Raw genomic sequence first — 25,680 nt, forward strand, 5'->3', positions numbered from 1 at the left:
GATGGAGCATTATTTGACAGCAGCAATCAGGAGAGTGTCACATTTCACATCAAACATGTTCTCTCAATATTTATCTTCCCCTTTTACAACACACACACACACACACACACACACACACACACAGATGTCTCACCCTGCATTAATATTGTTATACAGTCAATTATACTGATTGTTACATTAACCAGGTGTCGTATTAAAAACCTCAACATGCGACTAAAAGACAAGAGTCCTCAGAATGCTTATTTGATTCAAACTCATATGTAAAATCATGCTGATTGTCGCTTAGGCCTCACATTACAGTGCATCCTCTGTGTTAGGACGCCAATAACACTACATCACATGTCAGGACATTTACAACTTGCTAAATGCAATTTCACTATCATGACTCTGTATTCCCAAGATGGAGAATTCAACCTCAATTTTCCAAGAGCCCGGAGTTAAAGATTTAATGAGAGATCACACGTTTCCCATTGGAATTGAAGGTTTCTGTATTTCCTCTTCAGCTGCATCGACAATATATTTTTTAAAGTGTGCTTTTCTCAAAATCATGACAAATGTAAAAAGATATTTGTCTAATTAGTGTAATGAGAACATCAGGATTTGCACTAAATGTGTAAAATGAAACCACACACACATAAGGAGGTCTGGGTTTGCTGTTATATTAAAATACATTCACCCTCTCCGGTGCATCAACATCAACACATTGACAATTGCATCAACACAGCATGGAGGACAGTGAAGAAAGCTCATAAATGCAATGTCCTACTTTGCAGCAGCTCCCGTAATCCACACAGGCAGATTCTTTCATTTCCACACGGCTGTCTGCCATCACGTCGCCCAGTTGAGGCGTCGTATCCCTCCGACAGCGCTGTTCTGTGTTTTTTTTCTCCATTTCTGTTTGGATTTATGTGACTGAATTGTTAAAAAGTGATGGTTGTCAGCCTCTATTGTGCGTTTCTTATCACAAGTGCTTCATGACCTGGCAGGGCGACATGCAACACGTTGACATCACTGACACGCTGCAACAATGGATGAATAAAGTTTGTTTTCACATGTTGAAGCAACACTCAGTGTTTTATTGGGTGGAAAAAGGACATTCAACCACATAAAGGTGCTAAAATGAAAGGGGTACATGAAGGTGAAGTTAATGCAGTGATAGCAAACATTAGTCACTTTTCTTTTGTCCCCTGTTGTCTGTGCTGCTAATATGTTGTCGGTGCTTTAAAAGCAAACAAGACTGCCGATCTTCAACAAGCAAAAGCACGTACGGTTCTCACAATAAAGGCCATTTTTCCATTTGAACAAAGCGTCGCTGTTGTTAATTCAGCATTTTTCCACAACATCTTGCCACTGATCGAAAAGCTATGAGCAGAAAACAACAAAAAGACTCGCTGCAGGAAATAAGTCTCTCCATTTTACACTTAAACATTGTTAACAATGACATTCAAAAGAGGAACAATCACACAATATTGTGACATATTCGACAAGTCGAATGAATGCTGATTGTGCACTTCTTTTTAAAATACAGCATTCTGTGCAGTCCAGTGGCCTCCCGCCTCATCGTGTGTTTCTCTTTTATGATGGCTTCTATACTGCAGGATATTCCACAAGATGATTCCAAAAGTCGCCGATATTTCCATTAGATTTTTAAAAATATATATCCATTGATCAAACCTAAAGCCAACCTTATAGCAACATTCATACAGTCCACTGAGACACACTTATGACAGACAGCAAAGAATCAATCAGCATTGAGGAACAACTACAGGCCGCTTGGGGAGGGGGGGGGGGGGGGGGGGGGTTATCTGCCCAATAGCTGTTCAGACACATTTATGCATAAACATAGATAATTACTACCCAGGTCAGGAGCTGAGGATTGTCCATAAAGGTCAAGGCCACGCCCTCGCCCCTCTGGCTGGACACTGGGCTGGCATCCGCACATCTGTCAGTGTGCCAGCGCAGAGGCCAGCTGTCCGATGCTGCATTAACCTGAGCAGGTCAGCACATCCATAAAGCTGTTGGGGATGTGGCAGCTGCTCCGGAGGGACGAGGGTATTAAGCTTAGATTTACAAGAATGGAAACGTCCTCCTCCCCTCGCTCGTAATCTCTGCTCGGGTAAACACGCAAGACAAATTGTAACACACATAAACTCGTTTGCACACACACACACGCACACACGCGCGGCGGGTACACACACACACACAGCGGGTCTGTGTAAATTGACATATTGACAGGAAGCATGCACTGTCAGTTTCAAACCCCCATTCATAACTCAGGCTCATGCAACCTGTTCAGATAATTGCACGTGTCGAGTCTCCTCGCCAGCCCACAATCCACAGCGAGGTCGTTTTTGCCCACGGTGAAGTCGTCGGCTTCCACCACGTTAGATTTCGCTGCTTCAAACGGCGAGTAAGCTCACAGCGTGTTGTGCTCTGCCGTGTCAGTGTTCCACAACACATCAAAAGCCCGTTTGAGCTCACATTCATTACGGATACAGTACAGCATGGAAGAGATGCGACCAGAAAAGAGATGTTTTTTTCAAAGAGCAGTCAAATGAAAGAGTATCTGCTGAACACAAAACACAGAATGACAGTGGATCGCATCATCACAGGTGACTGACAGAATAGAGTCAACAGAGTATCGTCTTTATGTGAGCAGGCTGGACTGAAATCCCCCTGCAATGTCTTCATCTTCAACATCAACCAGTGAATCACAGTGTCCACAAAACAGTGGGTCACTAAGATTATATGCAAAAAAGTTGCACCAGCTCCCGTTCCTTTGGGATTTGGCACAAGCAACAATCAAGTCAAAAATACTTCTACTACTAGATTCCTTTAAACCGGATCCTTTAGGAATCAAAAGCGCGATCTTCACAGATCTCCAGAGGGGCCTTCGTCGCACCGCCGAACACTTCCACGTTGGCGTCGACCCAAGGAACGACGTTGCCGGGCATGTAGGCGGAGCAGTTGGCCATGCCTATGATGTCTACAGGCCGCAGTACTCGGTCCCACATGTTGAACTGGCTCAACTCGCCCACAAAGGCCTGGGTGGCATCGAAACGTCCTCCTACGATGTCCTTCAAGGAGACACAACAGAGAAGGTTAGAGAGACACGAAGAGGCTTTTTAATTAAAAATGGATAAATTCTGTTTGAGTTTTACGAGGCTACCAGATTTTTTTTTTTTTTGCTGCACTTCTCTTTTAAATAACTATATTGTGCAATCTTCAGCAACTTCACCTTTGATTGAAACTCAAAGCTGCACCGTCTTCCTCAGGCAGGCAGTTTATCTGCTATGAATTAATGGGTCTGTGGGGATTATTCATATATCTGCGCACTTTTCTTAAATATATACAGGATGCTGTCATGGAGCTAACCGGGTGAACGACCTGTTAATGTGGCTCCCAAGGGCGTAACGGTGCTGTTTGGAGATAGAAGTATGAGCTAATGCAGAGAGGTGAATGATAGCGTGAGAAGCATCTCTCCACCTCCCCTCCCCTGCTCCCTGCTCTCTGCCTCCGGCTGTCAGCTCAGGGAGAGAATACACACAGGGATCTCTCACACACACACACACACACACACACACACACACATTCAAGCGCACGCACGCAATTGCAACAGCTTTCCGCACACACCTCGTCGCTACCGCCTGAGCCTGTGCCGTTCTAACTGATCTCACCTGCTCCTGGCCCAGGATGATCACCCCTCCCGGTTTAATTGGGTGCCAAGGGGCCAGGTTGTCCCCGGTGCCTAGGCGTTCGCCATCCTGGTAAGCCTCCCAGAAACCATCTCTGGTCGTCCAAGTGATGCAGATGTGGTGCCAGCGGCCGTCACTCAACGACAGAGGGAGCTGGGCCACCTGGTAGGGAGTTTTAGGGCAAAGGGATGAGGGTGCAAGAGGGCCAACGGGGCAAACGGAGGGAAGGAGGGGGGCAATCATTATGAGCAATTTGAGTTAAATGAGGTGTGAGTGTAATAGCAGCAGGTTGGAAACAAGGACAGCAATTAGATGAGTTAGGGCTTCAAAGAGACGGACCTCTGCTGAGAATTCTCCCGATGAGCCTGCGTGACACATAAAATTTAGATTACCCAGGTGACATCAAGAGATGGAAGATCCTTCAAAGCATTCAGGTCGCTAACAGCAACACAGCGTGACATTCTGCTGCGGCGCTTTGTTCACAGATCAAACAAAAACAACTAGTTACCTTACCAACCTACAACGCGATGACATCACCGCCCACCGGGGACTCGTTGCACCTCCTTTGTTTGGGAGTGAGTGAATCGTTAGCGGCTTTTATTTGGAGCCTATAGTGGTGCTTTACACTTCAGAGACGTTCTGTTCCAGCTACAAATAAAACCTGGAAAGATGTGAATGCTCAGTGAAAATAGAAAGTGATGACAAACATGGCAGGCGGCGTCTTTCAGCCTCTGGGAGGAGAGCGACGTGCATCGTCATCCTCACAATGATTAGAAAACCTCTCAGAACTACATCAGATACTTTGTATACTACGCTAATGGTGAGTAAACAAGATGTTGCGGTACACAACATATAAAATAATACCTGCACAAAAGCTACAATTGGTTAGATGTGAAACTCCAAATAGCGAAAAGAGATGAGAAGACTGTGAATATAAGTTCATGCATCAACAGAGGTCAATAAGTCTCTGCGTCTAAGATAGAATAACAAACACCTTCCCCGCTAAGGTTTGCAGATGTTTGATAAAGTATTGATGGAGTCGATTCATCAGCCAATTCAGCTAAAGGGCGAACCACATTAAAAATCCACTCCAAGCCAAACATTATGAATAGGGGAATGGGGGAAATCCCTGTGGAATCGCTGGCGTTGGAGCGTGATGGAGCAGATTTCAAAAGCTTCCAGCGTCACATCACAGCGGCGCGGCTGCCAAAAGTGCCGCCGCCTAAAAACGCCCAACAAGACCTGTCCAACCCATTACTGATTCAAACGGAGACGTCAACAAGCTGAATGTTTTACAGTATTGGGAGAGTTCGGCCTGTTCTCCCCCGAGGAAGACATTTTTCTGCAGAGTCACTCACAAATGCAAATGACATACGACGCTGCCATGGTGTCAACAAGATCAGGAATGCTGTCGACGCCGCTTTCTGCTTCTGTTTCCACGTGCAGCCCACCGAGCAGCGTACACTATATGTCTCCCAGTGGACCCTGTTACCACGGTGAACCAGTTCAACACATGCTCCCGCACGTAAACTATGATAATTATATTCACTTGTCTTGCCTTCGCTCTTCCCCTCTCCTGCTCTGTTCTTTCTTTCATTCTCACTCTGGAGGTATGTTATAACCTCACTTTTCGGATCTCTCGCTCACTCTTGTCACTTCCCAATTTCCGCTACCCTTCCTTTGTTTCTCTCGCTCGCTCATCTCGTTCACCTCGCCGTCTTTCCCTTATCTATCCGTCCAAACGAACGCATGTTTAATGCATGGTGTGTGCATAAGCCTGTGTGCTGGCCTGCCTCTGCAAATAACACAAAATGTAAACAAGACAGTCGGGGGGGGGGGGGGGGAGGACGATTCGGCCTCCCGAAAATGAAATTCTGATCCTCATAGATGTGTGTGGAATGTGGGCCAATCAAATGAAATGTTTAGACGGTTCAAAATGAAATATTTAAACCAGATGGTCAGCAGATCTCCTCCCAGCGGTCTCGTTATTGTTCATTTACTGTATGTGCCCGTGCTCCAGCTACCCTAGGCTCCCTCATCACACATACAACATCAACATATTCACACATTTTGCATTTCATTACCACACCGTTGCCAATCTGTAAATCTGCATTAACAATTTTCATGCCAAAGGACTTTATGAATTCGTGCTCGTGACTGAAATCACATCTTCACACTTTAGAGGATCAGTATAGAGGGATATAATTACATGATGATTTCCTGACACCACACGCTCGAGCAAGGCACCGAGGTCACGGCACCAGTCTGGCTAAAAAACTCCTTCTTACCACATTTACTTTCTCTTCCTAAAATCACAGAATTAAAGGAAAACAACACACACCCACCTTATCATTAACCAGCAGCTCGATGGGGTTGTTCCCCCATTCGATGAGGACGATCTCGTTGGCCTGGCCCGGCACGCCGTAGGAGAACGGGGTTCCGATGCCGGGACTGGCGCTGGACTTGAGCCACATGCAGATGGTGAAGGCGTACATTTCCGGAAGGCTCTTCTTGATGCGTCCGTACAGGTAGTTGGTACGAAGGGAGAGAGAGACTTTGAAATCCTCCGGTGACTTGAAAGCATTGTTACCTGTTAATGGATAAGGTTTCAGTTTATAGTGAACTCGTGTGTGTGTGTGTGTGTGTGTGTGTGTGTGTGTGTGTGTGTGTGTGTGTGTCCAAGGGTCAAGGGTGAACAAACAGATCAAAAATTCAAACCCAAAGGAGACACAGAATGAAAGAAACGGGGTGAACATGAATGAGTGACAGACGACGCAAGAAGAAGAAAAACGACAAAGACAGAGATGCCTATCGAAAATTTATAAACAGAATGGAGATGAGAAAGGAGTTGTGAAAAGGGATCCACACACACACACACACACACACACAAAGAGAGTGAAAGAGAGTGAAATATATATATATAGAGAGAGAGAGAGAGAGAGAGTGAAACACACAAATACTCCCGCTGCCATAGAAACCATCATAATAACGGCTAATGGAGTTGCGAGCATTTACAGTTTACTTTGCACCATTGAAACATGATGCCGGTTTTTCTGGGACGAGCTGGTAGTATTGATTAGTGTCACTGCTGCTTATGTTGTGTGTTTACTGGTGCACAGAAGCTGGACCCTTCTAAGTTAAGCTAATAACACTCCACAAAACAATTATACGCTCAACAGATCTGGGAAATGGAGCACGTTATCTCTGTGGTAGTAAACATGAAGACAGAGCAAAGCGTCTATTATGATAGATAATGTATCGTTAAATGGAGGAGGAGGGCCCATTATGAAATGTTTGCGTCCTCATTCCTCAGCATTTATATTTTCTTCCTGAACTAAACCTTACATCCTCATAACGCTTCAATCAGCTGAGCCTCTGGGGCCGACAGGAGAGGTCCAGTGACTTCAGGCGGAGATACTTCATGTTTCAAAGTGAAACCCCGCAGTGTGGACATCTCTCCAATGTTTCTTAAACTTATTAAACATTCAGTGTAGTGAAAATAGGGCTTGGAACGAATTCCAAACACTTATTTTCAACACAGTGGGGCTGCTTCCAGAGTGGCTGCGGGTAAATGTGAGATTTTTTACTTGCATCATCACAAATGTGCGCGGGAATAGACTAATTAGTGCCAAATCCGGTGGCTAAAAACACGTTTGGCATCCAAACTCGGCAACATTTTTACAGCACCCATTGTATCACATACTTTTCTCAAGCTCGGTGATCCTTTCCAGGAGGGAATTAAGTGCGCTCTCGGTGCGTTGGCGGTGGGCGGCTGTTTCATTGTAAAGCTGGCTCTTCTCCTCCTCCAGCTCGGCCACCTTCCGCAGAAGCTGTCCCTCCAGCGCCCCGAGACGATGTCGCAGGATCTCCCTCAGCTCTGGTGGCAGGGGAGCCAGGGCCGAGACACTTCCAGCGGAAACATTAGAGCTGGGGAGACGGAAGCTTTGCTGCTGTAAGGTGGAAACGTGCCAACAGAGGGAACAGACAAAAGGAGGAAGAAAACAGAGTGATAGATTTGGGAGAGAATTAGACTGGGAGCATGGGGGATTGACGTGTACATGCAAGGACAGAGACTTTAAATCCTGTTAATCCTGGACTCTCAACAGCAATTCTGTCTCTGCAAAGACCCACATTTGCACTAGATGGATCTTATCTACTTTTTAGGTCAGATATCTTTTAGCACCATAGTTACCACAGCATTATCAAAATGAAGCCAGCGTGGCCCAGGTGCTTGACCTTGATTGGTGAGCTGCCAAACCCCCATTGCTCTGTGGGTATTATAGATGGTGCCACGTGTGAAGTCACCAATAACTCTCATCAAGCATGAATGATCCCAGTAGCAGCCCTGCTGTCGGGCCCACTTTGGGATTGTCATAGTTTGTGACACAAACACAGAGAGAGAGGCGGATAAAATGACCCTGACGAGTTGAATAGCTCTTATTAATCTCTGATAATCAAATGCTTCATTGTCTGCACTGAAGTAAACAAGTGCAAGATCTTGGACGTCATTTCACCAATGCGTCATGTGTTGATATATGCAGATAGTCCGGGTTTGAATACTGAGAGAGGTCCAGCTCCAGGGGCAACACATGCCATCACAAACATCGGTCTTTCAATGCTCATTATGTAAAGCAGATGCAGATCAATATAGATGTGATTAAAACTACACTTAAATATGCAGTTTGTATCCTCATAGCTGCAGCATATCCTTGATTTGATCAGAGTATTAAAGCTCTCCATCAAGGGGAGAGACGGGGGAGGGGATAAAGAGGAAGAGAAACAGCAATGCAGCATACGTATATGCAAAACCCAGACTCTAAACAAACATGATAATGATTGTTAATCGTATCAGGGCTTGTCACTTTTGGTAAACACGTTCTGCAGCTTTGTTATGGCATAAAAGACAAGTCGAGTGCTTATATAAACCTCTACAATGGTGTAGGAGTCTTTTACTTCTCTATAGGTCACCTTAACATCCACAGAATGTGATTTCCGAACCACGTGGAATCAACGCACACTGCAGATGTGAGTGTGATCTTCTGGGACCACAAATGTTTGAATAGGAAATTTAATGAGTAAACCCACAAACATGGGACCCCACTCCAAATTTCATTGCACTGATGCATTTGGTGCATTTGCCATAATTAGTTGAATCAGACGCAAACAATAATTAGTAGCGTGACCACAAATAAAACATTATGTGGAACACACAGAATCTCATGAATTATTCAAAGTTGCATTGCAAATCCCTGCACCACAAGTATGACTACATGGATGATAAGAATTTGTTTGCAGCACATTTCTTATTTATGGCTGTTATGTACAGTAGGTTTCAGCATCTGTGCTGTATTGTAATGAAAAAGGTGGAGACTTCATAGGCTTATTCTGTGGCCCTTTGATCTCCTGGTCTCCTCACACACAGATCACCATACACGGTGCTCTATAGTTTTGCATTTTGTAATTTCTGTGCATTGTGAACATGCATATAGCTTTCATAAAGAGAGAGAGAGAACATCAAAATGAAAGAAATAATAAATATCACATGTTTCACTCTTCTTTACCATTGTGCCATCTTACCTCCAAGTTCTCCAGGCGACCCTTCAGGCTCTGCATAGTCTTGCCCAGCTGGTCTATGGTCTCTCCGGGGTCCCGGGGCAGGTCCCCCATTGTGTTCTTGCCGTACTCCTTCCTCCTGGAGCCCTGACCCCGGGGCTTGCCATCGTCCGTAGCCGCCTCGCAGCGCGCCAGCTTGGAGTTTAGCTCCTTGATTGTCCCCTGTTGGCTCACGATGGTCTCCTTCTGCTGCAGGATGGTCTCCCGGAGCTGGATGATTGTGTTCCGCAGCTCGTCCTCCACGGGACCGCTGCCCTGGAGGCGGTTCCCCGCGAGAGCGTAGCCGCATCCCGGCTCCGCGCCCGGGGGGATGGCGTTACAAACGAAGCGGCTACCTGTAGCGTCCTGGCTCCGCACGGTGCGGCCAGCGAGCAGGCACAACAGTACGGCCACTACAGCGAACATCCCGCCGGGAAACATGAACTCCAGGTGGACCTGAGGCGCTTGGAATCTCACCGAGCAATGATTTCCAGATCAAGCAAACTTCGCCTTTCAGCACCAAGTCGTTACATCAAGTGGTGTCGGAAATTATCTGGAGCTCCAAAGTGATATTAGAAGATCGAATGAAGTTCACAGGAGGAACCATGAAAGGAACAAAAATCAAATCTCCGCAGTAAATCATTACAGCCACATGGTCGGTCCTGTTTCAACAACTTTACTTACACAATGTGTAAAGTTGGCCGCGTAAAAGGTGAATTTGTCATTTCCGTCGCTGGAAAACAGGTTTCTTATCTCGGGGAAAATCCACAGGAGGTCGTCCAGACCTCGGTGCTCCGTGCCCGGGTGTCGCTCCTCTCCGTGCCCGGCTGTCGCTCCTCTCCGGTTAGTTGGTTTGTCAGCGCTTGCTGGAGAGACCGAGACTCTGTCTGCTCTGACTGATTATTTTGTGGAGATGCGCACTGGTGCTTCCGCCCATCACCACCACCATCATCATCATCATCATCATCATCATCACCACCATCATCATCATCATTATCATCATCATCATCACCATCATCATCTTTGTGCTCCGGCAGTTCAGCTCCAGCCCACGTCACCACTGCATCCCAAAGGATACAAGTCATACTATGGATGGATCTCTCTCTCTCTCTCTCTCTCTCTCTCTCTCTCTCTCTCTCTCTCTCTCTCTCTCTCTCTCTCTCTCTCTCTCTCACTAGGATAGTTAGTTACTTCCCCCAGAAAGTTTGAATTCATTTGAAATAATTGCCATTATTGTTCCCTACAACCCTGCACACTCAGTCTTGGATCAAACATGAATGATTATTGGATCCAATAGAAGGCGTAGCTGAATGATTTGAATGAAGCTCATGCTCATTGCTTCTAAACTATAAATATAATAATAACAATAACAGAGTTTTTGAGTTGCTCAGTGTCATCACAGTCAACAGTCTCAAATTAAAACTGTTACTGAGAATGTTGAAGTAGTAAAATTAGATGCCTGGCTGTTGAAACCTGATACTTAATTAAGGTCACAGTGAATAATGTCATAGGTTGGTGCTGTTGTTTAGATCTTCCAAAAGAGGGAGCCAGGAGTATTTTAATATGCTGTTGCAAGCCTAAAAGCATCATGTTGTATTCAGTGCTGATTCTCCATTTGGTGCAGTCTGCAGAATGGTGGTGTGTTGTAAGTGCACTCATAGTGAGGGAGGTTTTCATTTTAACTGACTGATAAACAACATTAGTTTGCTGTTAGTGAGGAAGCACAATGTTCACTGCTGGTTCAAAAGATGTGTTGGTGTGAAAGTGCTGTTTGGTGGATGTGAGGGTGTGAGTGTGAGTGTGTGCCTGTGTGTGTGTGTGTGTGTGTGTGTGTGTGTGTGTGTGTGTGTGTCTGTGTCTGTGTGTGTGTCTGTGTCTGACCCAGTATCATAGTTCCATGGTTTTAATTTGGGTCAGACTTGGGCCAAAAATAACCCTGAACATTTACAGGGCGGTTATGCTTCAACAATCAAATGAAAATACCATGACCAAAACAATTTAATGTCCCATGATCTAGTTTGGTAGCAGATCAGCATTCCGGTTCATATGTGCTCACATTACACTCTGCAGCTCACCAGATTTATATTTCATCAATGTACACTTCCCTGAAGCAATCCAACCACCAATCAAGTCCAATCCTATTAAACCTGCATGTCTCCATCCATGAACTAACAAGTACCAGCAGCAAGAACATGACTTTAAAATGGATATTATCATCTTCATCATCATTCAACATCCGCATTGCTATTTCAGGTCTTGGTGTCCATATAGAAACAGATTCATATATTCATCAGAAGAGGAGTGGGATGTATGTGAGCGCTCCAGAGAGTATGATTAACATTTTTCGATAGTCGACAGAAGTCCATCATGATGTGATTCTCAGCTATAACCAGTTTGCGAATTCAGACAAAATTCCAAACTGGTAGAAACTCAGTGCAAGTGTGCAAATCATTTTGATTTTACAAAGTCGGGTTTGCAAGTTGTTGACAAACTTTCGCTGTTGATGTTGTCATAGCGCCACCATCATGTATTCTTTCTGGCATCGGAATTGAGACAAAATGTAGCGGATTTGTAAGAGACAGACATTTTTGGAGATTGACCAACAGCCACACAACTTGATTCTTTGATTGACAGTTTAAAAGTTATTGGCCAAAACACAAAAGCGATTCTATACTGTGTCACCATCAGGCTGTGTGGTACACACACACACACACGCACACACATACACATACATGAAATGGGGTTTTCCCTCAATCAAATCCATTGTGCCTGGCGAGTTTCAAGGAAATTGAAAAATTCATAACTTTTCGAGTCATCCTGACACAAAACAACCTCCTACAAGATGAAACAGTGATCTCAAAGGATATGACCACTTCTCGATAAAAAAGAAGAAGAAGCCCTGTGGTGAAAATAGAGCGGCGTCTCTCTGCAGCCCAAGCAGTGTTGTGCCGCATACACATACAGATCAAGCAATTAGCTACCTTCATATTGATCGACAGTGCAGAAAATCACTGCCACGTCTGTTCTGCAAACCCTTTATGTCTCATCACACAAACATAGGAGTGCAGGCATCTGTCAGATATCTGCTATGAACCGCTGATTATGAACAACTTAAAAGCCCGACTTGAGTTCAGTTCACAATATGAATCAAGTTTTGGCTCGACCAGCTGTAATCAAGCAGGAAGACAACTTCGTCCAAACTTCCTCATCACTCTCTCTTTGCTCTGCTGCTCTCTGCAAGCCTTTAATCTGAAGCAATAACAGTGATAGCTCAAGCGGGATGCTCTGTAACCTGTGATGCTGTATTATCATACTGCCCATCACAGCTGTCGTCTCCTATCTGTTCACAATGTCTACAAGCTAAATGTCAGCCAGCCTTAATGCGCACCCGGCGTACAATAGGCAGACAGAGCTGGACGTGACAGGGAGCGGCCCGGTGAAGTCACTGCCAGTGAGCGCGGTTTCTAATATGACAGGTCCCCTGGGGAAACGGGACAGACAGTCACCATGACAACCTTATCTCCTTCTTCTATCCCCCTTCCCCGGTGGGTAGGAGGAGTTGGCGGAGGTGAGGGGAGAGGAGAGAACTGAAGGCTTAGCAGAAATGACAGTGCTCACTTCAAAGTTGATGGGATAAAGTTTATATCCCTTTCATGTTGCAACTGTTGAGCACTGGGGTGAAGTAACTTTGCTCCTGATTCAAAACATTTCAAATGTGGATTTAGATGTCAGCAGGGATCAAACTCTTATCTTAGTCCAGTTTCCCATCTAAATTCGGAGTTAGCAGAGGTGGGGGACTCCAGTCACATGACTTGTCAGACTCAAGTCGCAAATTTGAAGACTAGAGACTTGCATGACTAACGTTGAAATATTCGACTTGACTTTGACTTGGTATTCATGACTTGAGGCTTGACTATGCCTCTAGACGGATGACTTGAAAGTACAAGGAGGGTCAGACATCTCAGATTCTAAGGGTAAGATGATTTTTATTTTATACTGTGATTGAGACAAAATGTGCTTTTATTTGAAATAGTGTGTTCTCTCTCTCTCTCACTCTCTATGCACATGTGTGACTTCATAACCTCTGGCAGATCGGTTGCTTTATTTTTGCCAGATTACACAACTCAGCGAGATACAGAGAGGGGCATTGGAATGCACCTCAAAGGAAGAAGTTTGAAATATTTCAGAATGTATTCATACACACAACATTCAAGGTTCTGGTTGATCTAATGGCTCCATCAGGGACCTTAACTCAAACCTCAATCCAAACTCACACCAGCTGTATGTCTATCTCAGGATGATGCTTTCCTATCCCCAGATCATCCTGTGTAGACCCTCCATCTCTCCATTGTGGTGTTCTAGTATTCAGCATTCAAAATTATACTTTAATACAAATAGCCAGTCTAAATACGGTAAAATTACTAAATCTAACAGAGAAAGTCTGGTTCCTTTTCTTGTCATGAAAGATCCACAATTTAGACTTTTCCCTCAAATGGAAATATTTTACCCAACAGGATCAGATGAAGAAGGAAAGGATATGAAAAATGGAATGGTTGAAGGAAGAGATGAGGAGAGAGGACTGTAAAAAATCAAGGTCATAGGAAAAGATGTCGCAAATACATTCTTACAAATAGAAATAAGCTGGAATATAAAAAGACAAAAAGTGGGAAAACCTTAAACTAATTGAAGGATGAGGCTTATAACGTTAAGTTGCATTTGTTTTTAAAGGAAGAGTTGATAATGTGAATGTGCCTTTTGAAATAAAGTGGAGGATAAGACAGCAGACTTTAATTTGACCTGACTGACACATCCATGTGAAATTAGATCCTCAACGCCACTCCACATGCATCATCTCACGGCAGCAGTCATGTTGGGTGTAGGATAGCTGCCTTCCAAAAGAATAAAAAGGTTAGACTGATCTTGTTCAAAAGCCTGACAAGCCCTTTGATGTCTAGTGCAGCGTGCCAGAAAACCCTCCAACTCAAATTGAAAAGAACTTAATCTCCATGTTTTTTTTTTCAGAGTGTTTTTAGACTAACCTCAGAGGAATCACAAGGAACCTTTGAGAGAGGGTCGGGGGAAGTGGGGATCACTCGAGATGTGACTGTTCCTGAGCTCTGTGATGACTCTCGAGACTCATGTTGAGATCTGAAGTTGCACACGGCATCATAACATCGAGCCGTTGACTCATCCTGATATGTTTTGCCTCCGTTTTCCTCCCAGCCCAAGAGAGCTCGCATGCTGAGCGTGTCTTAACAATTTCTCTTTTTTCAGGTTGACTATTACAAACTCAGGGTCTGACGCCTTACTCAGCTCTTTCCCTCTGATTGTCATGTCTGTCTGTAGACGATCTGTAATGCAGACAGTTAATGAGGTCCGAATCGCCCCCCTGTGGTCCTAATGTGTGGCTCCTAATGACTTATTTCACAATTGAAAACAAACACAGGTTGCCTTTATGTAATTCAAACACTGCCATAGGGAACGACCGCCCACAAACACCACACGGTCCACCATGAGCGCCTGGCCATTAAAGTGAGAGAGTGACTCAGTGTTTGTGCGTGTGTGTGTGTGTGTGTTCCTGTCCATTTTAACGCATGTGTATTAATGTGTGTGTGTGTGTGTATCATTTGTGCTACAGATTTATTATTATAATAATGATTATTATTACTATCAGATACGTATGAGTATTATCAGAGGAAGATGGCACAGCTTTAGCGCGTTGCAGCTAAGATGCGATATAATTAGCCCTCCCCCCAAAACTCCACGGTTAGGAGTTACAGCAGAGAAACACATTCCTTTCTCGTATTCTGGCCCCCGAGTGTTGTAATCCTGATTCGATGTACTCATCAACTGTTTAGGGAGTTTTATAGCTCTTCAGTTTTATCTTTATTTTAATACTTAACCATTGTGTGATGGTTCATCTGGGATGTTGGTTTGCTCTTCTACCTGCGTGGTCAGAAACACAAAATCCAAACCATTCTGTTATGACATTCTGACTGAGAATCTTCACAGAGTTCAGGAAAGATGATGAAAATGATGAATGGCTGAGCTGAAGGTCATACAGACTGTGATTGAACTAAGATTTCTCTGCTCCTGGTCTGTGTACTTGTGACTATTAGACAGCTCACAATAATACACAATCTGAACCCTCAACAAGAGGGTTTTTGACTAAGTAATACTTACTATCACTACTATCACTCACTGTCACTGTATCACTAATATCACTGTGTTACTACGTCAAGAGTTCCTAGTTCCTATCATTGTTGTATCATTGTTAGCTACAAACTAGCATCGCTGCCACAAACGAGCATTGTCTTCTTGTTGTTGCCTGACAAGAGAACATGTTTTCAAAGTGAAATTGTGTTTGTTGACCTCAATTGTATAGTTTTTGTTTCCTTTTTCTTTGTTTTTCTGAAATGAAACGAAGGACACACAGCACAAAGGGGATTGTGAATAGTGGCAAAGAAAACAAAAGAAAAAACAAAGAATACATTGAAAACCCTGATAAATATTTATGAAAAAAACGCAATTTTCATTTTGTATCATACTTGTGATTTTACATTAACTACATTTTATATGATAGTGAATGATAATACGTTGCTCTGCTGCATTTGTTTACATAGTAAAACGTTGCTAGGCTAGTGTACAGTAACACAATGGGACACATTTTCTCTGCACAAGCGTGTAATTAGTCAAACATTCATTTCAAATTCATGTAATGTGTGAAATTATTTATATCTTTGGTATGTAGCTGTATAATAAGCAAGATAACAATGTCTTGGTGTCCTCATCTCCCTGTAGGGATTTTATGGAGGTATTTTTGTTTCATTTTTCACAAATAAACATCACAACTTTCACATAAATAAATCCTGATTCACAAATATGTAAAGTGAGAATTTTTTTCCATTTCACAAATAAATTATTGGTGCAAAAATATAATTTTAGACTGACAAACCTTCTGTCCCTTTCATTTATTTGTGGAATGGCTCCATGTGCTTTCACACATCACCTGGATTCATTTGTGGACTTTTGAAACATTTGTCACAGCGACCAACACAGAAATGTCTCCAGTCAATAACAGCACACATCTGCTCAACAACAGCAGCTGGAAATGAGTTGAGTGCCCAAGGCGCCGTGTGTCAGAAGAGGTCAGAACCAAAAAGACGGAGACGCCTCCTCTTTCTAGTTACAGTTTCTCATCTTTTCTTTAGCCTTTTAGTTCTGACGTTATATATATTTGTGAACCAATGACTTCTTCGTGAAAATCTTTGTAAATCTCGCTTTGCGCATTTGTGAAACACATTTTATTTTTGCAAAACCTTTATTTGTGAGTACTGTAACAAAAATACGTGTTTGCCAATATTATAATTTGGATAATTTAGTATTTCACATTTTTGTAAAAGGCAAACGACCAAAACTTAACTATTATCAAATCTGCATCGCGTGTCGTTCCTGCACGTTGGTGAACATTCAAACTACATTGACTAACAATGACATTCTGACGTGTTTTGTGTCTACTGCTACATTTACACAGACATGACTGGAATCCTATTTTGTCACATCCATTTTGAGCCAAACTCTTATATTGAAATGAAAAAAAGAATCCTCTTTAGTGTAATCCATGTTAAGATTTAGCCAGTAAAAGTCAATACCCAGGACGGCAGACTGTAACTCTGAAGCCTGTGCCTCTTTAAGCACTGCTATGCTGGGGGGGAGCACCAGACAATCATAAAGAACCAGTCATTCCTTTTTTTACATTCTCAGCCATACTACCATGGGATCCACAGCAAATAACAGACTGCTCAATGGCATCTCAAAAGTAGCAATCTCATAATATCATAACTTTAGGAGATGTCTGCCAATTCTGTGTTTTTTGATTAGACAGACCCTAGGGGACTGAGAGCCAAGGTCTAGCTACATCTCTGTGTGTGTGCAAAGGAGACAGAGAGGGAAGGGGGCCTGAAGCTACAGGCCTGGCAGAGTCCACACCCAGGGGAGAGAGGAGAGGACTGAGACAGAACCTTCTGGCGATAGCCAGATGTTGTCTGGGCCAAATCTATAGCCAGATGCTCCAGCAGGGTCTCCGGGCATGGACAAGACGAAGGTAACAGCTGTGCCTTTGTCACAGTGGCCAGTTGCTCGACTATTAGTTATTTTATTTGTGAGGTTTGAGTTTGCTCAAAATTTAATTGATTAGCTTGTAAACAATAATATAAAGGTGAGAAGATCTTTAAATACTGAGGAGGGTTGCGAGGTAGTTCTGTAGTTTCAGTCCAAACATGCAAAACTTTCTACATAACAACAGTATTATGACATTTTACAACAACACAGCAGAAGAGGAATTCTGTTTTGCCTGATAATAAATGATGTAACGCTCACTGCAAAGCTTCTGGAGTTGCATGAGGCTCCCAGTGCCACGTCATGTCAAACATGCTGCCAATCTGTTTGGTATCAGGTCTTAGATCACAGTTCTCACATTCTTGACGAAAGGTCAAGTTACCACACAACATCACATCCCACAACACCAAACAAGCTTGAATATTTTCTCCAAAAGGTATCACGCAAAGAAAATAAAATCTGACTTTGCTGTGCAGAAAGAACTGAATGCTCAGAGAGAAAATGCGTAGCTTTGTGAGAAAAAAGTTTGTGTGAATGTGTGGCATGTGTGTATGTGCATGAAATAATGTTTGGTTGTTGGTTGTTGGTTGTTGGTTGCCAGTGTTGGAGGGTGTGACCTCATTCCAATTCTCTCTGTGTGCTTGAAGATAATTTTCTCCAAATAGAGAAACTATAAATGAGGTTGATGAAATAGACGGCAATAGGATTTGTTTGGTTTTGCTTTAGTGTTGTTATAGTAGATGAAGCTGGTTATCTGTGTGAGGTTACACTGCGTGCCCTAGTTCCACATTCAAATACTCAATGAGTGTTTAATGTCAGTGTGCAGTCTAAATGTACTCCAGTGTGGAATTCACTAAAAACTACTGCAACTTCCTTTAATGCAGTGAAATAGACGATCGACTCACTGGTGGAAAAAACTGAAACAAGTTATGGTTGCTCATAAAATCAAAACCAATCAACCATTTCAACCGAGCTGAATAAGCAAGTTTGACATTGTAAGCGGCAGCACACGGTATTTCAATGTTGATATGTAAGCACGTTTCTAGCCAAGCTTCCCCATAGCTTTGCAGCCATGCTGAGAGGTCAATTAAAGAGGAAATTAAGAAAGATTCTCAAACGTGTGCCATAAAAAATGACTACAGGGAATAAATCTGTAGTGTTAGTATGTAGCCTGGAGTTTGGACACAGAGCAAGAAACTAAATGTGAAAATAGCTAACACCTGATGCCCCTTGAGGAAATAGAAAGCATGATGGTCACACAGAGCAAAGTGAGTTTAATGGGCCACATGTCTCAATCATCTTATTGTCTGCTTATAAAGTGGAGTCTTTCAAAATAGATTCTTTATAACTAGAGACGCTTTTACAACATAGTGGATGTGTGGGCCCAGGGGGAGGTGAGGGAATAGAAACAGCTGGCTCAAGGTTACCGAGCAACAGTTTGTCAGGCTGTGCGGACGGTGTTTGATGGTTTTTAGCTGTGGGCCTCATTGATTCTGTCATTAATCAGGTTTGAAGATGACGATTTAGATCAGAGAACGGCGAGTGTGTAGAGAGTGATTCACCGGTGAACGTGTGTTAACACGTTCACCTTTTTGTTCCTTTTTGTTCACCTTTTTGTTCACCTTTTTACTCCTTTTTGTTCCCCTGCTGCGGCTTTAACTCTGCACCGACATTGAAGTCATCTACAATGCCGGCATGCCCTTGATGACAATTCAGTTTACAGTGTTGATTGTGTGTGTGTTGGGCTTCAGGCTCCATGAGCTGCACAAATGTCCAAATCAGAAATGGAGCGTTTGTCTTCCTGTTTCTGTGTGAGGGATCTTTGCTAATCTATGCAAGATGGGAATAAATGTGTGTTAATACATGTATTAACTCCAATTTGATGTGTAATTAATATATCAATAATATATCTGTTGAAAGGAGTTTATAATTGTAGTTTGATCACATTTGACATGTATTTATTTACACATTGAGTCAAGCCACCTCAGTCTGTTGTTTCCCTTTGTTTGAACAATATCTGGCTTTCATTCAGTATTACATTATCTGTGTGTGTGTATTTATTCAACCAAGCTGAGTAAGTAGGTTTTTGTAGTTGCAGTACACAGTATATTGAGTGTTGTTGCTATAGAAGCTTCTCTCCAGCCAAGCGTCACTATGAAAACTTTGTAGCCATGGCTGGAGCCAGGGCTTTAGACGATTTAGAGTCTATTTGTGTTATCAGTGTAAACACACATAAAAATCTTTTTTACACAAAGAAACTGCTTATATGTCTCATTTCAAACAACCATCCGACTGTCAATGCTCCGGACAAGGAGCATTGGAGCTGCCAGAAACTATATCCCAGCATAATTCACATTATTATTGATATTATAACACTATTTGAGGTAGGAGGGGCAGGAGGAGGATAAGGAGGTTAAGGTTGTGTAGGGCCGTGGTGACGGGGTGAAACTAGGGGAAAGTGCCTGAAGGGTGCTTCCGGTGCTTTGCTTTAGCCATTATTCTTTATGTGTGTGTGCGTGGACATGAACTTGTGTTGCTGCTTGTCCACACTCATTTTCCCGTTCACATGCATGAGCGTCCAGTCCTGTGAGGCGTGAGACGATGATCGTTCACACGCACATGTTGATTACACAGGTCATTTCCAACTGATAATAATTTAACCTGACAGTGTTTTGGCTGCGTTGATGCTCTATTATGTTCTTATGAAACTTTCTTATCAATAATGTAATCATTTGTAATGTTAGATTAGCTTTGATTTTGCCATTCACGGTACATCATCTGTCTGCTGGCCTGGGTCAGCTGCTGTCAGTCTCTCATCAGTGGACGATGGGGGAGAGTACTGGGTGGTAGGGACACACACCCATACACACACACACAAACACACACACACACACGGCTACCGGGCAGACACTGAGAGGAGACCTCTTCAATCTCAGAATACGTATACAGTCCTGACCTCAGCGACCTCATAGGGAATGCTTGTAACCGTCCTTAGAGGTTTAACTTCTGTCAATAAGAGAGAGGCGTTCAAAGAGATGTGCTGCTGTTACGTAATCCTTTCAAGTAAACAGGTATGGGACCTGTGCAGAGACGTGGCTGTGTTGAGAACTCGTCTTTCATGATACACTCTTTCCTGAGGAGATTGTAAACTCAGTCTTGTAACCATGGCAAACCTTTAATGTTGACGTCCGTATAAGATCAACCACTACAGAGGAAACTCTCTCCCTATTAAATTTCTATTAGGATTTCATTAATTTGAAGCACAGAAAACAGATCTCAGTCTTGGAGTACATTCATGGAGCAGCTTGAATATTCTGTTTTTCCCAAATCAATTATTATTGTAAGTAATCCTAACGCTTTGATGCATCTTTACACCCCCGTTACATCACAAGCGACTGTCATTAGAGGGAAGGCCCTCTGAAATTTCTCCTGGCCACATCAGTCCCCTGAAGGCCTCTTGCCTCTTCTCTGTCCTCCAGGCTCACTCATCCTCCTCCCTTTCATCCTTTCCTTGCTTTCTTCCCTTTTCTTCCTTTTGCCACAGGCTTTCTCTGGAATTGAGAGGATTTTCAAAACACCCCGATTTCACGTAGCGGTGCCACATGAGACGCATGGAGCAGCATACATCCCAGAGATCAGGACATAATGACGCAGACGGGCCTCCACTTGCTTTGATATCTGAGCAGATAGTGACCAATTTGCTAAGTGGTACATCAGATATTGAAATCAGGTTTTTACAGTATTAAACATGAATTAAAGGCAGCAGATACGATACCCTCACTGACATAACACACGACGTAAAGTAGCCAACCACCAAATATGAAGTCACTGCACACACGGCCACAACACAGCTCGAGGCCCTCAGATTGAGACATTTTGGTGAAAGATGGAAACAAAATGTCTCTGTGTCTTCTTTTTACTTCACGAGCATCCTGACAGACCTCTTTATGTGGAATCCTGTTTTATTGTCCTTGGTTTTTCTGTCAGTGCATTGGTAATTGTGAGATTTATGCAGCCTTTCTCTCCCTCTCTGTGTGTAGATGTTTGCTGTACGTTTGCGTCACCTCTTTCAAGTTTAGACTTTTCAAGATTTCCAATTACCACTTCTGATCACAGATAAAGCTGAGAATCATTCAAGCACCATGTAAATTATTCAATCTAAAAAAGATATTCTAGTCTGCCTAATCGCATCGGGACATCCACATTAGTTTTCTCTCCCTGTCTCTCTCGCTCTTTCTCTCTCTTTCTCTCTCTCTCTCTCTCCCTGTCTCTCTCTCTCTCTCTCACTCTCTCCCCGACCAGGTTGAGAGAGCCTGCGAGCACGTCTTGGTGTTTTGAGCAAAATCTGTGGAGATTGTTGGCAAAAAACACCCACTGGCTCAGAAAGCCACGGTGATATTGCATTCTTTTTGTCCTCTTCCACTCTCCCTCACTCACTGCATGCACATCAGATATTCTTTTATAGCTGTCTCAGAGGGAAAGGGGGAGGGAGGCTGCGCACTGAGCACTGACCCACACTGAATGCAGACGATCTCCTGTCTACCATGCTCTAATTCCTAATTTTACCCACAGTTGTACACATGCAGCGGCTGTAGCAGCCCTCTGACACGACCCTCCTGGGCGTAGCTCTTCATTCCGGCTCGTAAACACATGATTCACTGCTCTGTGGGAAGTGTGACATTTCCTGTCTGTGCCCTGTTTGACATTTGAGCACTTACCTACTACACACAGATTTCTGTTCTCCAGTGTTTTACACCCTGGTGGAGTGAATTACGCATTTTGTTTCTTTTTGTCTATGGACCACACCGAGCTCATACATGGATTGAAATAATGAGGTCAGACAAAATGGGATGGATTGCCACATTAGGCCACTTGAGGCTTATGTTGTCATGTCCCTACAAAACGACACACACACCGAATATATTCCCATGTAACAGCTGCTGCACCGCTCCCGTTAGTAGGACACATGTGCTGCCACCTATCGGTTTGGATCTGTGGTTTCGTATCAGTGTGGCTCAATCTGTCGCCACTGATACTAATTGGTTTGTCGTTACACACACACACACACACACACACACACACACACACATACACACAGACACACACACACACACACACACACTAACTGGAGGCACAAAATACCCCAAATGTGATTGATATTCTGCAAACGCTGGCTGTCTCATTTAACACTGGCACGTCGCTATTCTGTTGGAAATTTGTTGAAATGCAAATTCCTGCAGTGTGACAGTGTGTGTATCGACATTCTTAAAGACCGCCTGTTTAGTGTTGTTTTTTTGGGGGGGATAAAATTAAACATCAATACAAAAATCAGTTTGACTTTTCAATCGCTTGTGGGGTTTGCAGAAGTTTGGAGCTGCCAGTGTGGCTGTCTCAGCACTATGAACACGGTCTGTTCTCTCCGGGAGCTCTTATTCTCTCTCCTGCGTGTGTGTGTTACTCCTGACTGGCTGCAACTAGTGTATTGCTTTCAGCTCGACTTGTGTCGGAGATCTGCTTGTGCAACCTAGGTGTGTGTGTGTTTGTGTGTGTGTGTGTGTGTGTGTGTGTGTGTGTGTGTGTGTGTGTGTGTGTCTTCATCTGAGTGTGTATGTGTGTGTGGACAATAATCCGTGACTTACCACTGAGTCACCGCGTTTGTGTGTACTCGGTGTGTGTACGTGCATACATGTCTATTCAATGTTCCGTCTGTCTTGCTGTGTATCATTGTCTTCCACTGCTGCTGAAAAGAATTCAGTGGCTTCCCATTCACAGCGGGATACCAGAAGAGACCGCTGTGTGACAACCCATTGATGTTTGGGTGATACAACAGGACTCTATTTGCCTTCTGTGTGTGCGTGTGTGCGCGTGTGTGCGTGCGTGTGTGTGTGTGTGATAGAGAGAGTGGAAGGGAGAATAAGTGAGTTTAAAAGGAGAGTCACTTCTTCAGAGAGCAGCTGAACCAAGTCACGGCTTGGAGTGTATCTGAAAATGTGCCGTAAACATGAATAATTCTCATCCCTTTTCCCACGTGGAATATCATTGAAACATGACGGCGCCTCACCATATGTGAGAGGGGGAGGAAGAATAAATGACCACGGCGATGCCACCCAGCAGCAGCAGCCGCGCAAACTTCCACGCAAGCACACAAACTCATCGCCGCCGTTACTCCCACTCAGGCAAACAGATATGTGCCAGCACGACTAAACAGGTGCACAGAGACATGGAGACGCAACAAACAAAACTATTCCACTGGCAGAAGCCCCAAGTGGAAGTAAGTAGTTTAACCTCAGTCTGCAAAGTCACACTCACAACCAATACAAGAAGAAATGTAAGTGTGGCAGAGAGAGATGGATTATAGATAGGAGAGTATACTGTATATAGGAGACTGTATTTATGTGGGATACGGTGCACATCTATGTGTGTGAAATGCTCTCGGTTTAGTGGCAGGAGCGTTTGGAATGAGCTGAAGATTATTAGGTAAACCTGAGGAGGCAGCGCCCCGACTGGAGAGCTGTGAGCAATTTGGCCGAGGGATGACAATATTGTGCGAATGCTTCCGAGTGTCAGTCACGCTGAAACTTTGGCTTGTTTAATTGACCGGTTTCAGCTGCTGAGAATATGCAGTGAGTTTTTGTTCCAAGCATGTATAAGACAGTTTGTTATTTCCCCTCAGTTTTGAAGGCATTTTTGCCAAATAAGAGGTTTGCTGCAAACCCATAAGTCCTAAACTGCCCTCTAAACTTCCTATGACATGTATATCACAACTCATTTGATAATATTTGGACTTAATGCCAGCTAAATTAGTGAGAGTGAGACTAATTTCCAGGCTTGCTGCATCATTAAAGCACAGTTACATTTTGCTTACTTTGTTTTCTCCCCAACATCATTTATTCTCCACTTTTCAAAGGCTCCTTATTTCAAATGTGCAGCTGGTTTCTTTAAACACTTTTCTATAATTAATAAAGCAGTCAAATGTACCATGTGTGGGTTAGGATCAGTAGCTGCATAAATGATTTCTCCGCTCAGTCAGGAACTGGCTCGCTAATTGGCTCTCCGTTCTGTGGGCGTGTTGCAAAGTCAACCAATCATAGAGGATGTGCCTACACCAAAATCTGTCCTGAATCATTAACTCTAAAAATGTCTTCTTCTTGCAAGCGTTTGCTCAAAGATGCACAGCTTTAGATGTTAGAGGGACGGCTTAGATCTGCTGAGTAAAGGAGTTTGGCCTTAAGTTTGCTTGTAATAATGTTCAGCAGCAGCATGCATATTTTTTTCCGTTCATTTTAATTGCAGCAGCAGCGGCAGAAGTAGATCCTGCCTGCTGAACATATATTCATGTCATAACCATCAATAAAACATCTAACCGTCTCCTGCCTGGCTGAAATAATGGTGTGTAGGAGACGGACATGTACGAAAAATGACGTAAACCCAAACTTGTCAATGAGAATGCTGAGAAGGCGTTGCATACATGAATTGGACTCTGCGGTTGAAACTCTCAAAACGTCAAGCTGCTCATGGGACACTACGTCATTTACACACGTGCAAATTTGAAATCCATTCCCCCCTCATGTTTGTAAATAATGATTGTGAAGTCAACGCCTGCAGCTAGACCCCAAGGCTCTACCACTCATCTACATTTGCCATCAAAGCAGGAAAGTCTCCCATACAAAGTAGTCATAGTTAAACTACGGAGAGCGCAGGAAGAGCCCAAAGCTAACAGGAGAGTTCAAGGTAAACTGCCTCTGTAGCTGCACATGATCAACAGTGGGACGTTACACTTCCAAGCACTTGGATTACACTGTGAACTTCAATGCGGAGACAAACGCTTTAAAACGAGTCTCTTACGGAAGCTTTGTTGCATTATTAATGGTCACACTGAGACACGACGGAGTGGAGGAGAGAAAGGTGGTGAGCAAGCAGGAAAAAGTGCCAAAGAGGAAATAAAATATGGCAGAGGGAAAACACACAAAAGTAACAAATAATGCAAGGAAACGACACAAACAAAACAGAGACGAATGGCACTGAGAGTAGAGAAGGAATTTATGACACAAAGCACAAGAAAGCAGTATGGAATAAAGAGCATAAAGGGAATAATGAAAGAGAGGAATGTGAAGAAAAACGCAGCAAACGCAGGCGTCAATGGCAACTTTAAGTGATTTTCTCTCTCTCTCTCCACCTCCCTCTACCTCTCTCTCTCTCTCTCTCTCTCTCTCTCTCTCTCTCTCTCTCTCCCTCTCCCTGTCTCAGCAGCCACACACATACACCCCGTGCCACC

At 43.6% G+C, this 25,680-nt stretch overlaps 1 protein-coding gene across 1 annotated transcript; it reads right to left on the reverse strand.

Annotated features, from left to right (window-relative positions):
• Positions 1-2,849: 2,849 nt before the first annotated feature.
• Positions 2,850-9,713, reverse strand: nptx2a (neuronal pentraxin 2a). The gene is made up of 5 exons (XM_076138807.1): positions 9,273-9,713; positions 7,399-7,645; positions 6,041-6,285; positions 3,678-3,857; positions 2,850-3,077 (listed from the first exon to the last, which is right to left on the reverse strand). Exons 1-5 carry the CDS (start codon positions 9,711-9,713, stop codon positions 2,850-2,852), a joined length of 1,341 nt encoding a protein of 446 aa, XP_075994922.1.
• Between the last annotated feature and the right edge of the window lie 15,967 nt (positions 9,714-25,680).

This window comes from Genypterus blacodes, unplaced genomic scaffold (genome assembly GCF_046128005.1).
Source record: "Genypterus blacodes isolate CSIRO-AG114 ecotype Tasmania unplaced genomic scaffold, CSIRO-AGI_Gbla_v1 ptg000401l_1, whole genome shotgun sequence".
Classification (NCBI taxonomy): Eukaryota; Metazoa; Chordata; class Actinopteri; order Ophidiiformes; family Ophidiidae; genus Genypterus; species Genypterus blacodes.

What these genes read in the sequence shown, in the direction of transcription:
- nptx2a (XM_076138807.1), bottom strand. Translation starts at nt 9,713, where the DNA reads ATGTTCGCTGTAGTGGCCGTACTGTTGTGCCTGCTCGCTGGCCGCACC. An exon ending in GATCACCGAGCTTGAGAAAA is followed by an intron (nt 6,286 to 7,398) that starts GTATGTGATACA and finishes ATCCATTAACAG; the next exon opens with GTAACAATGCTTTCAAGTCA. An exon ending in TCATCCTGGGCCAGGAGCAG is followed by an intron (nt 3,078 to 3,677) that starts GTGAGATCAGTT and finishes GTCTCCTTGAAG; the next exon opens with GACATCGTAGGAGGACGTTT.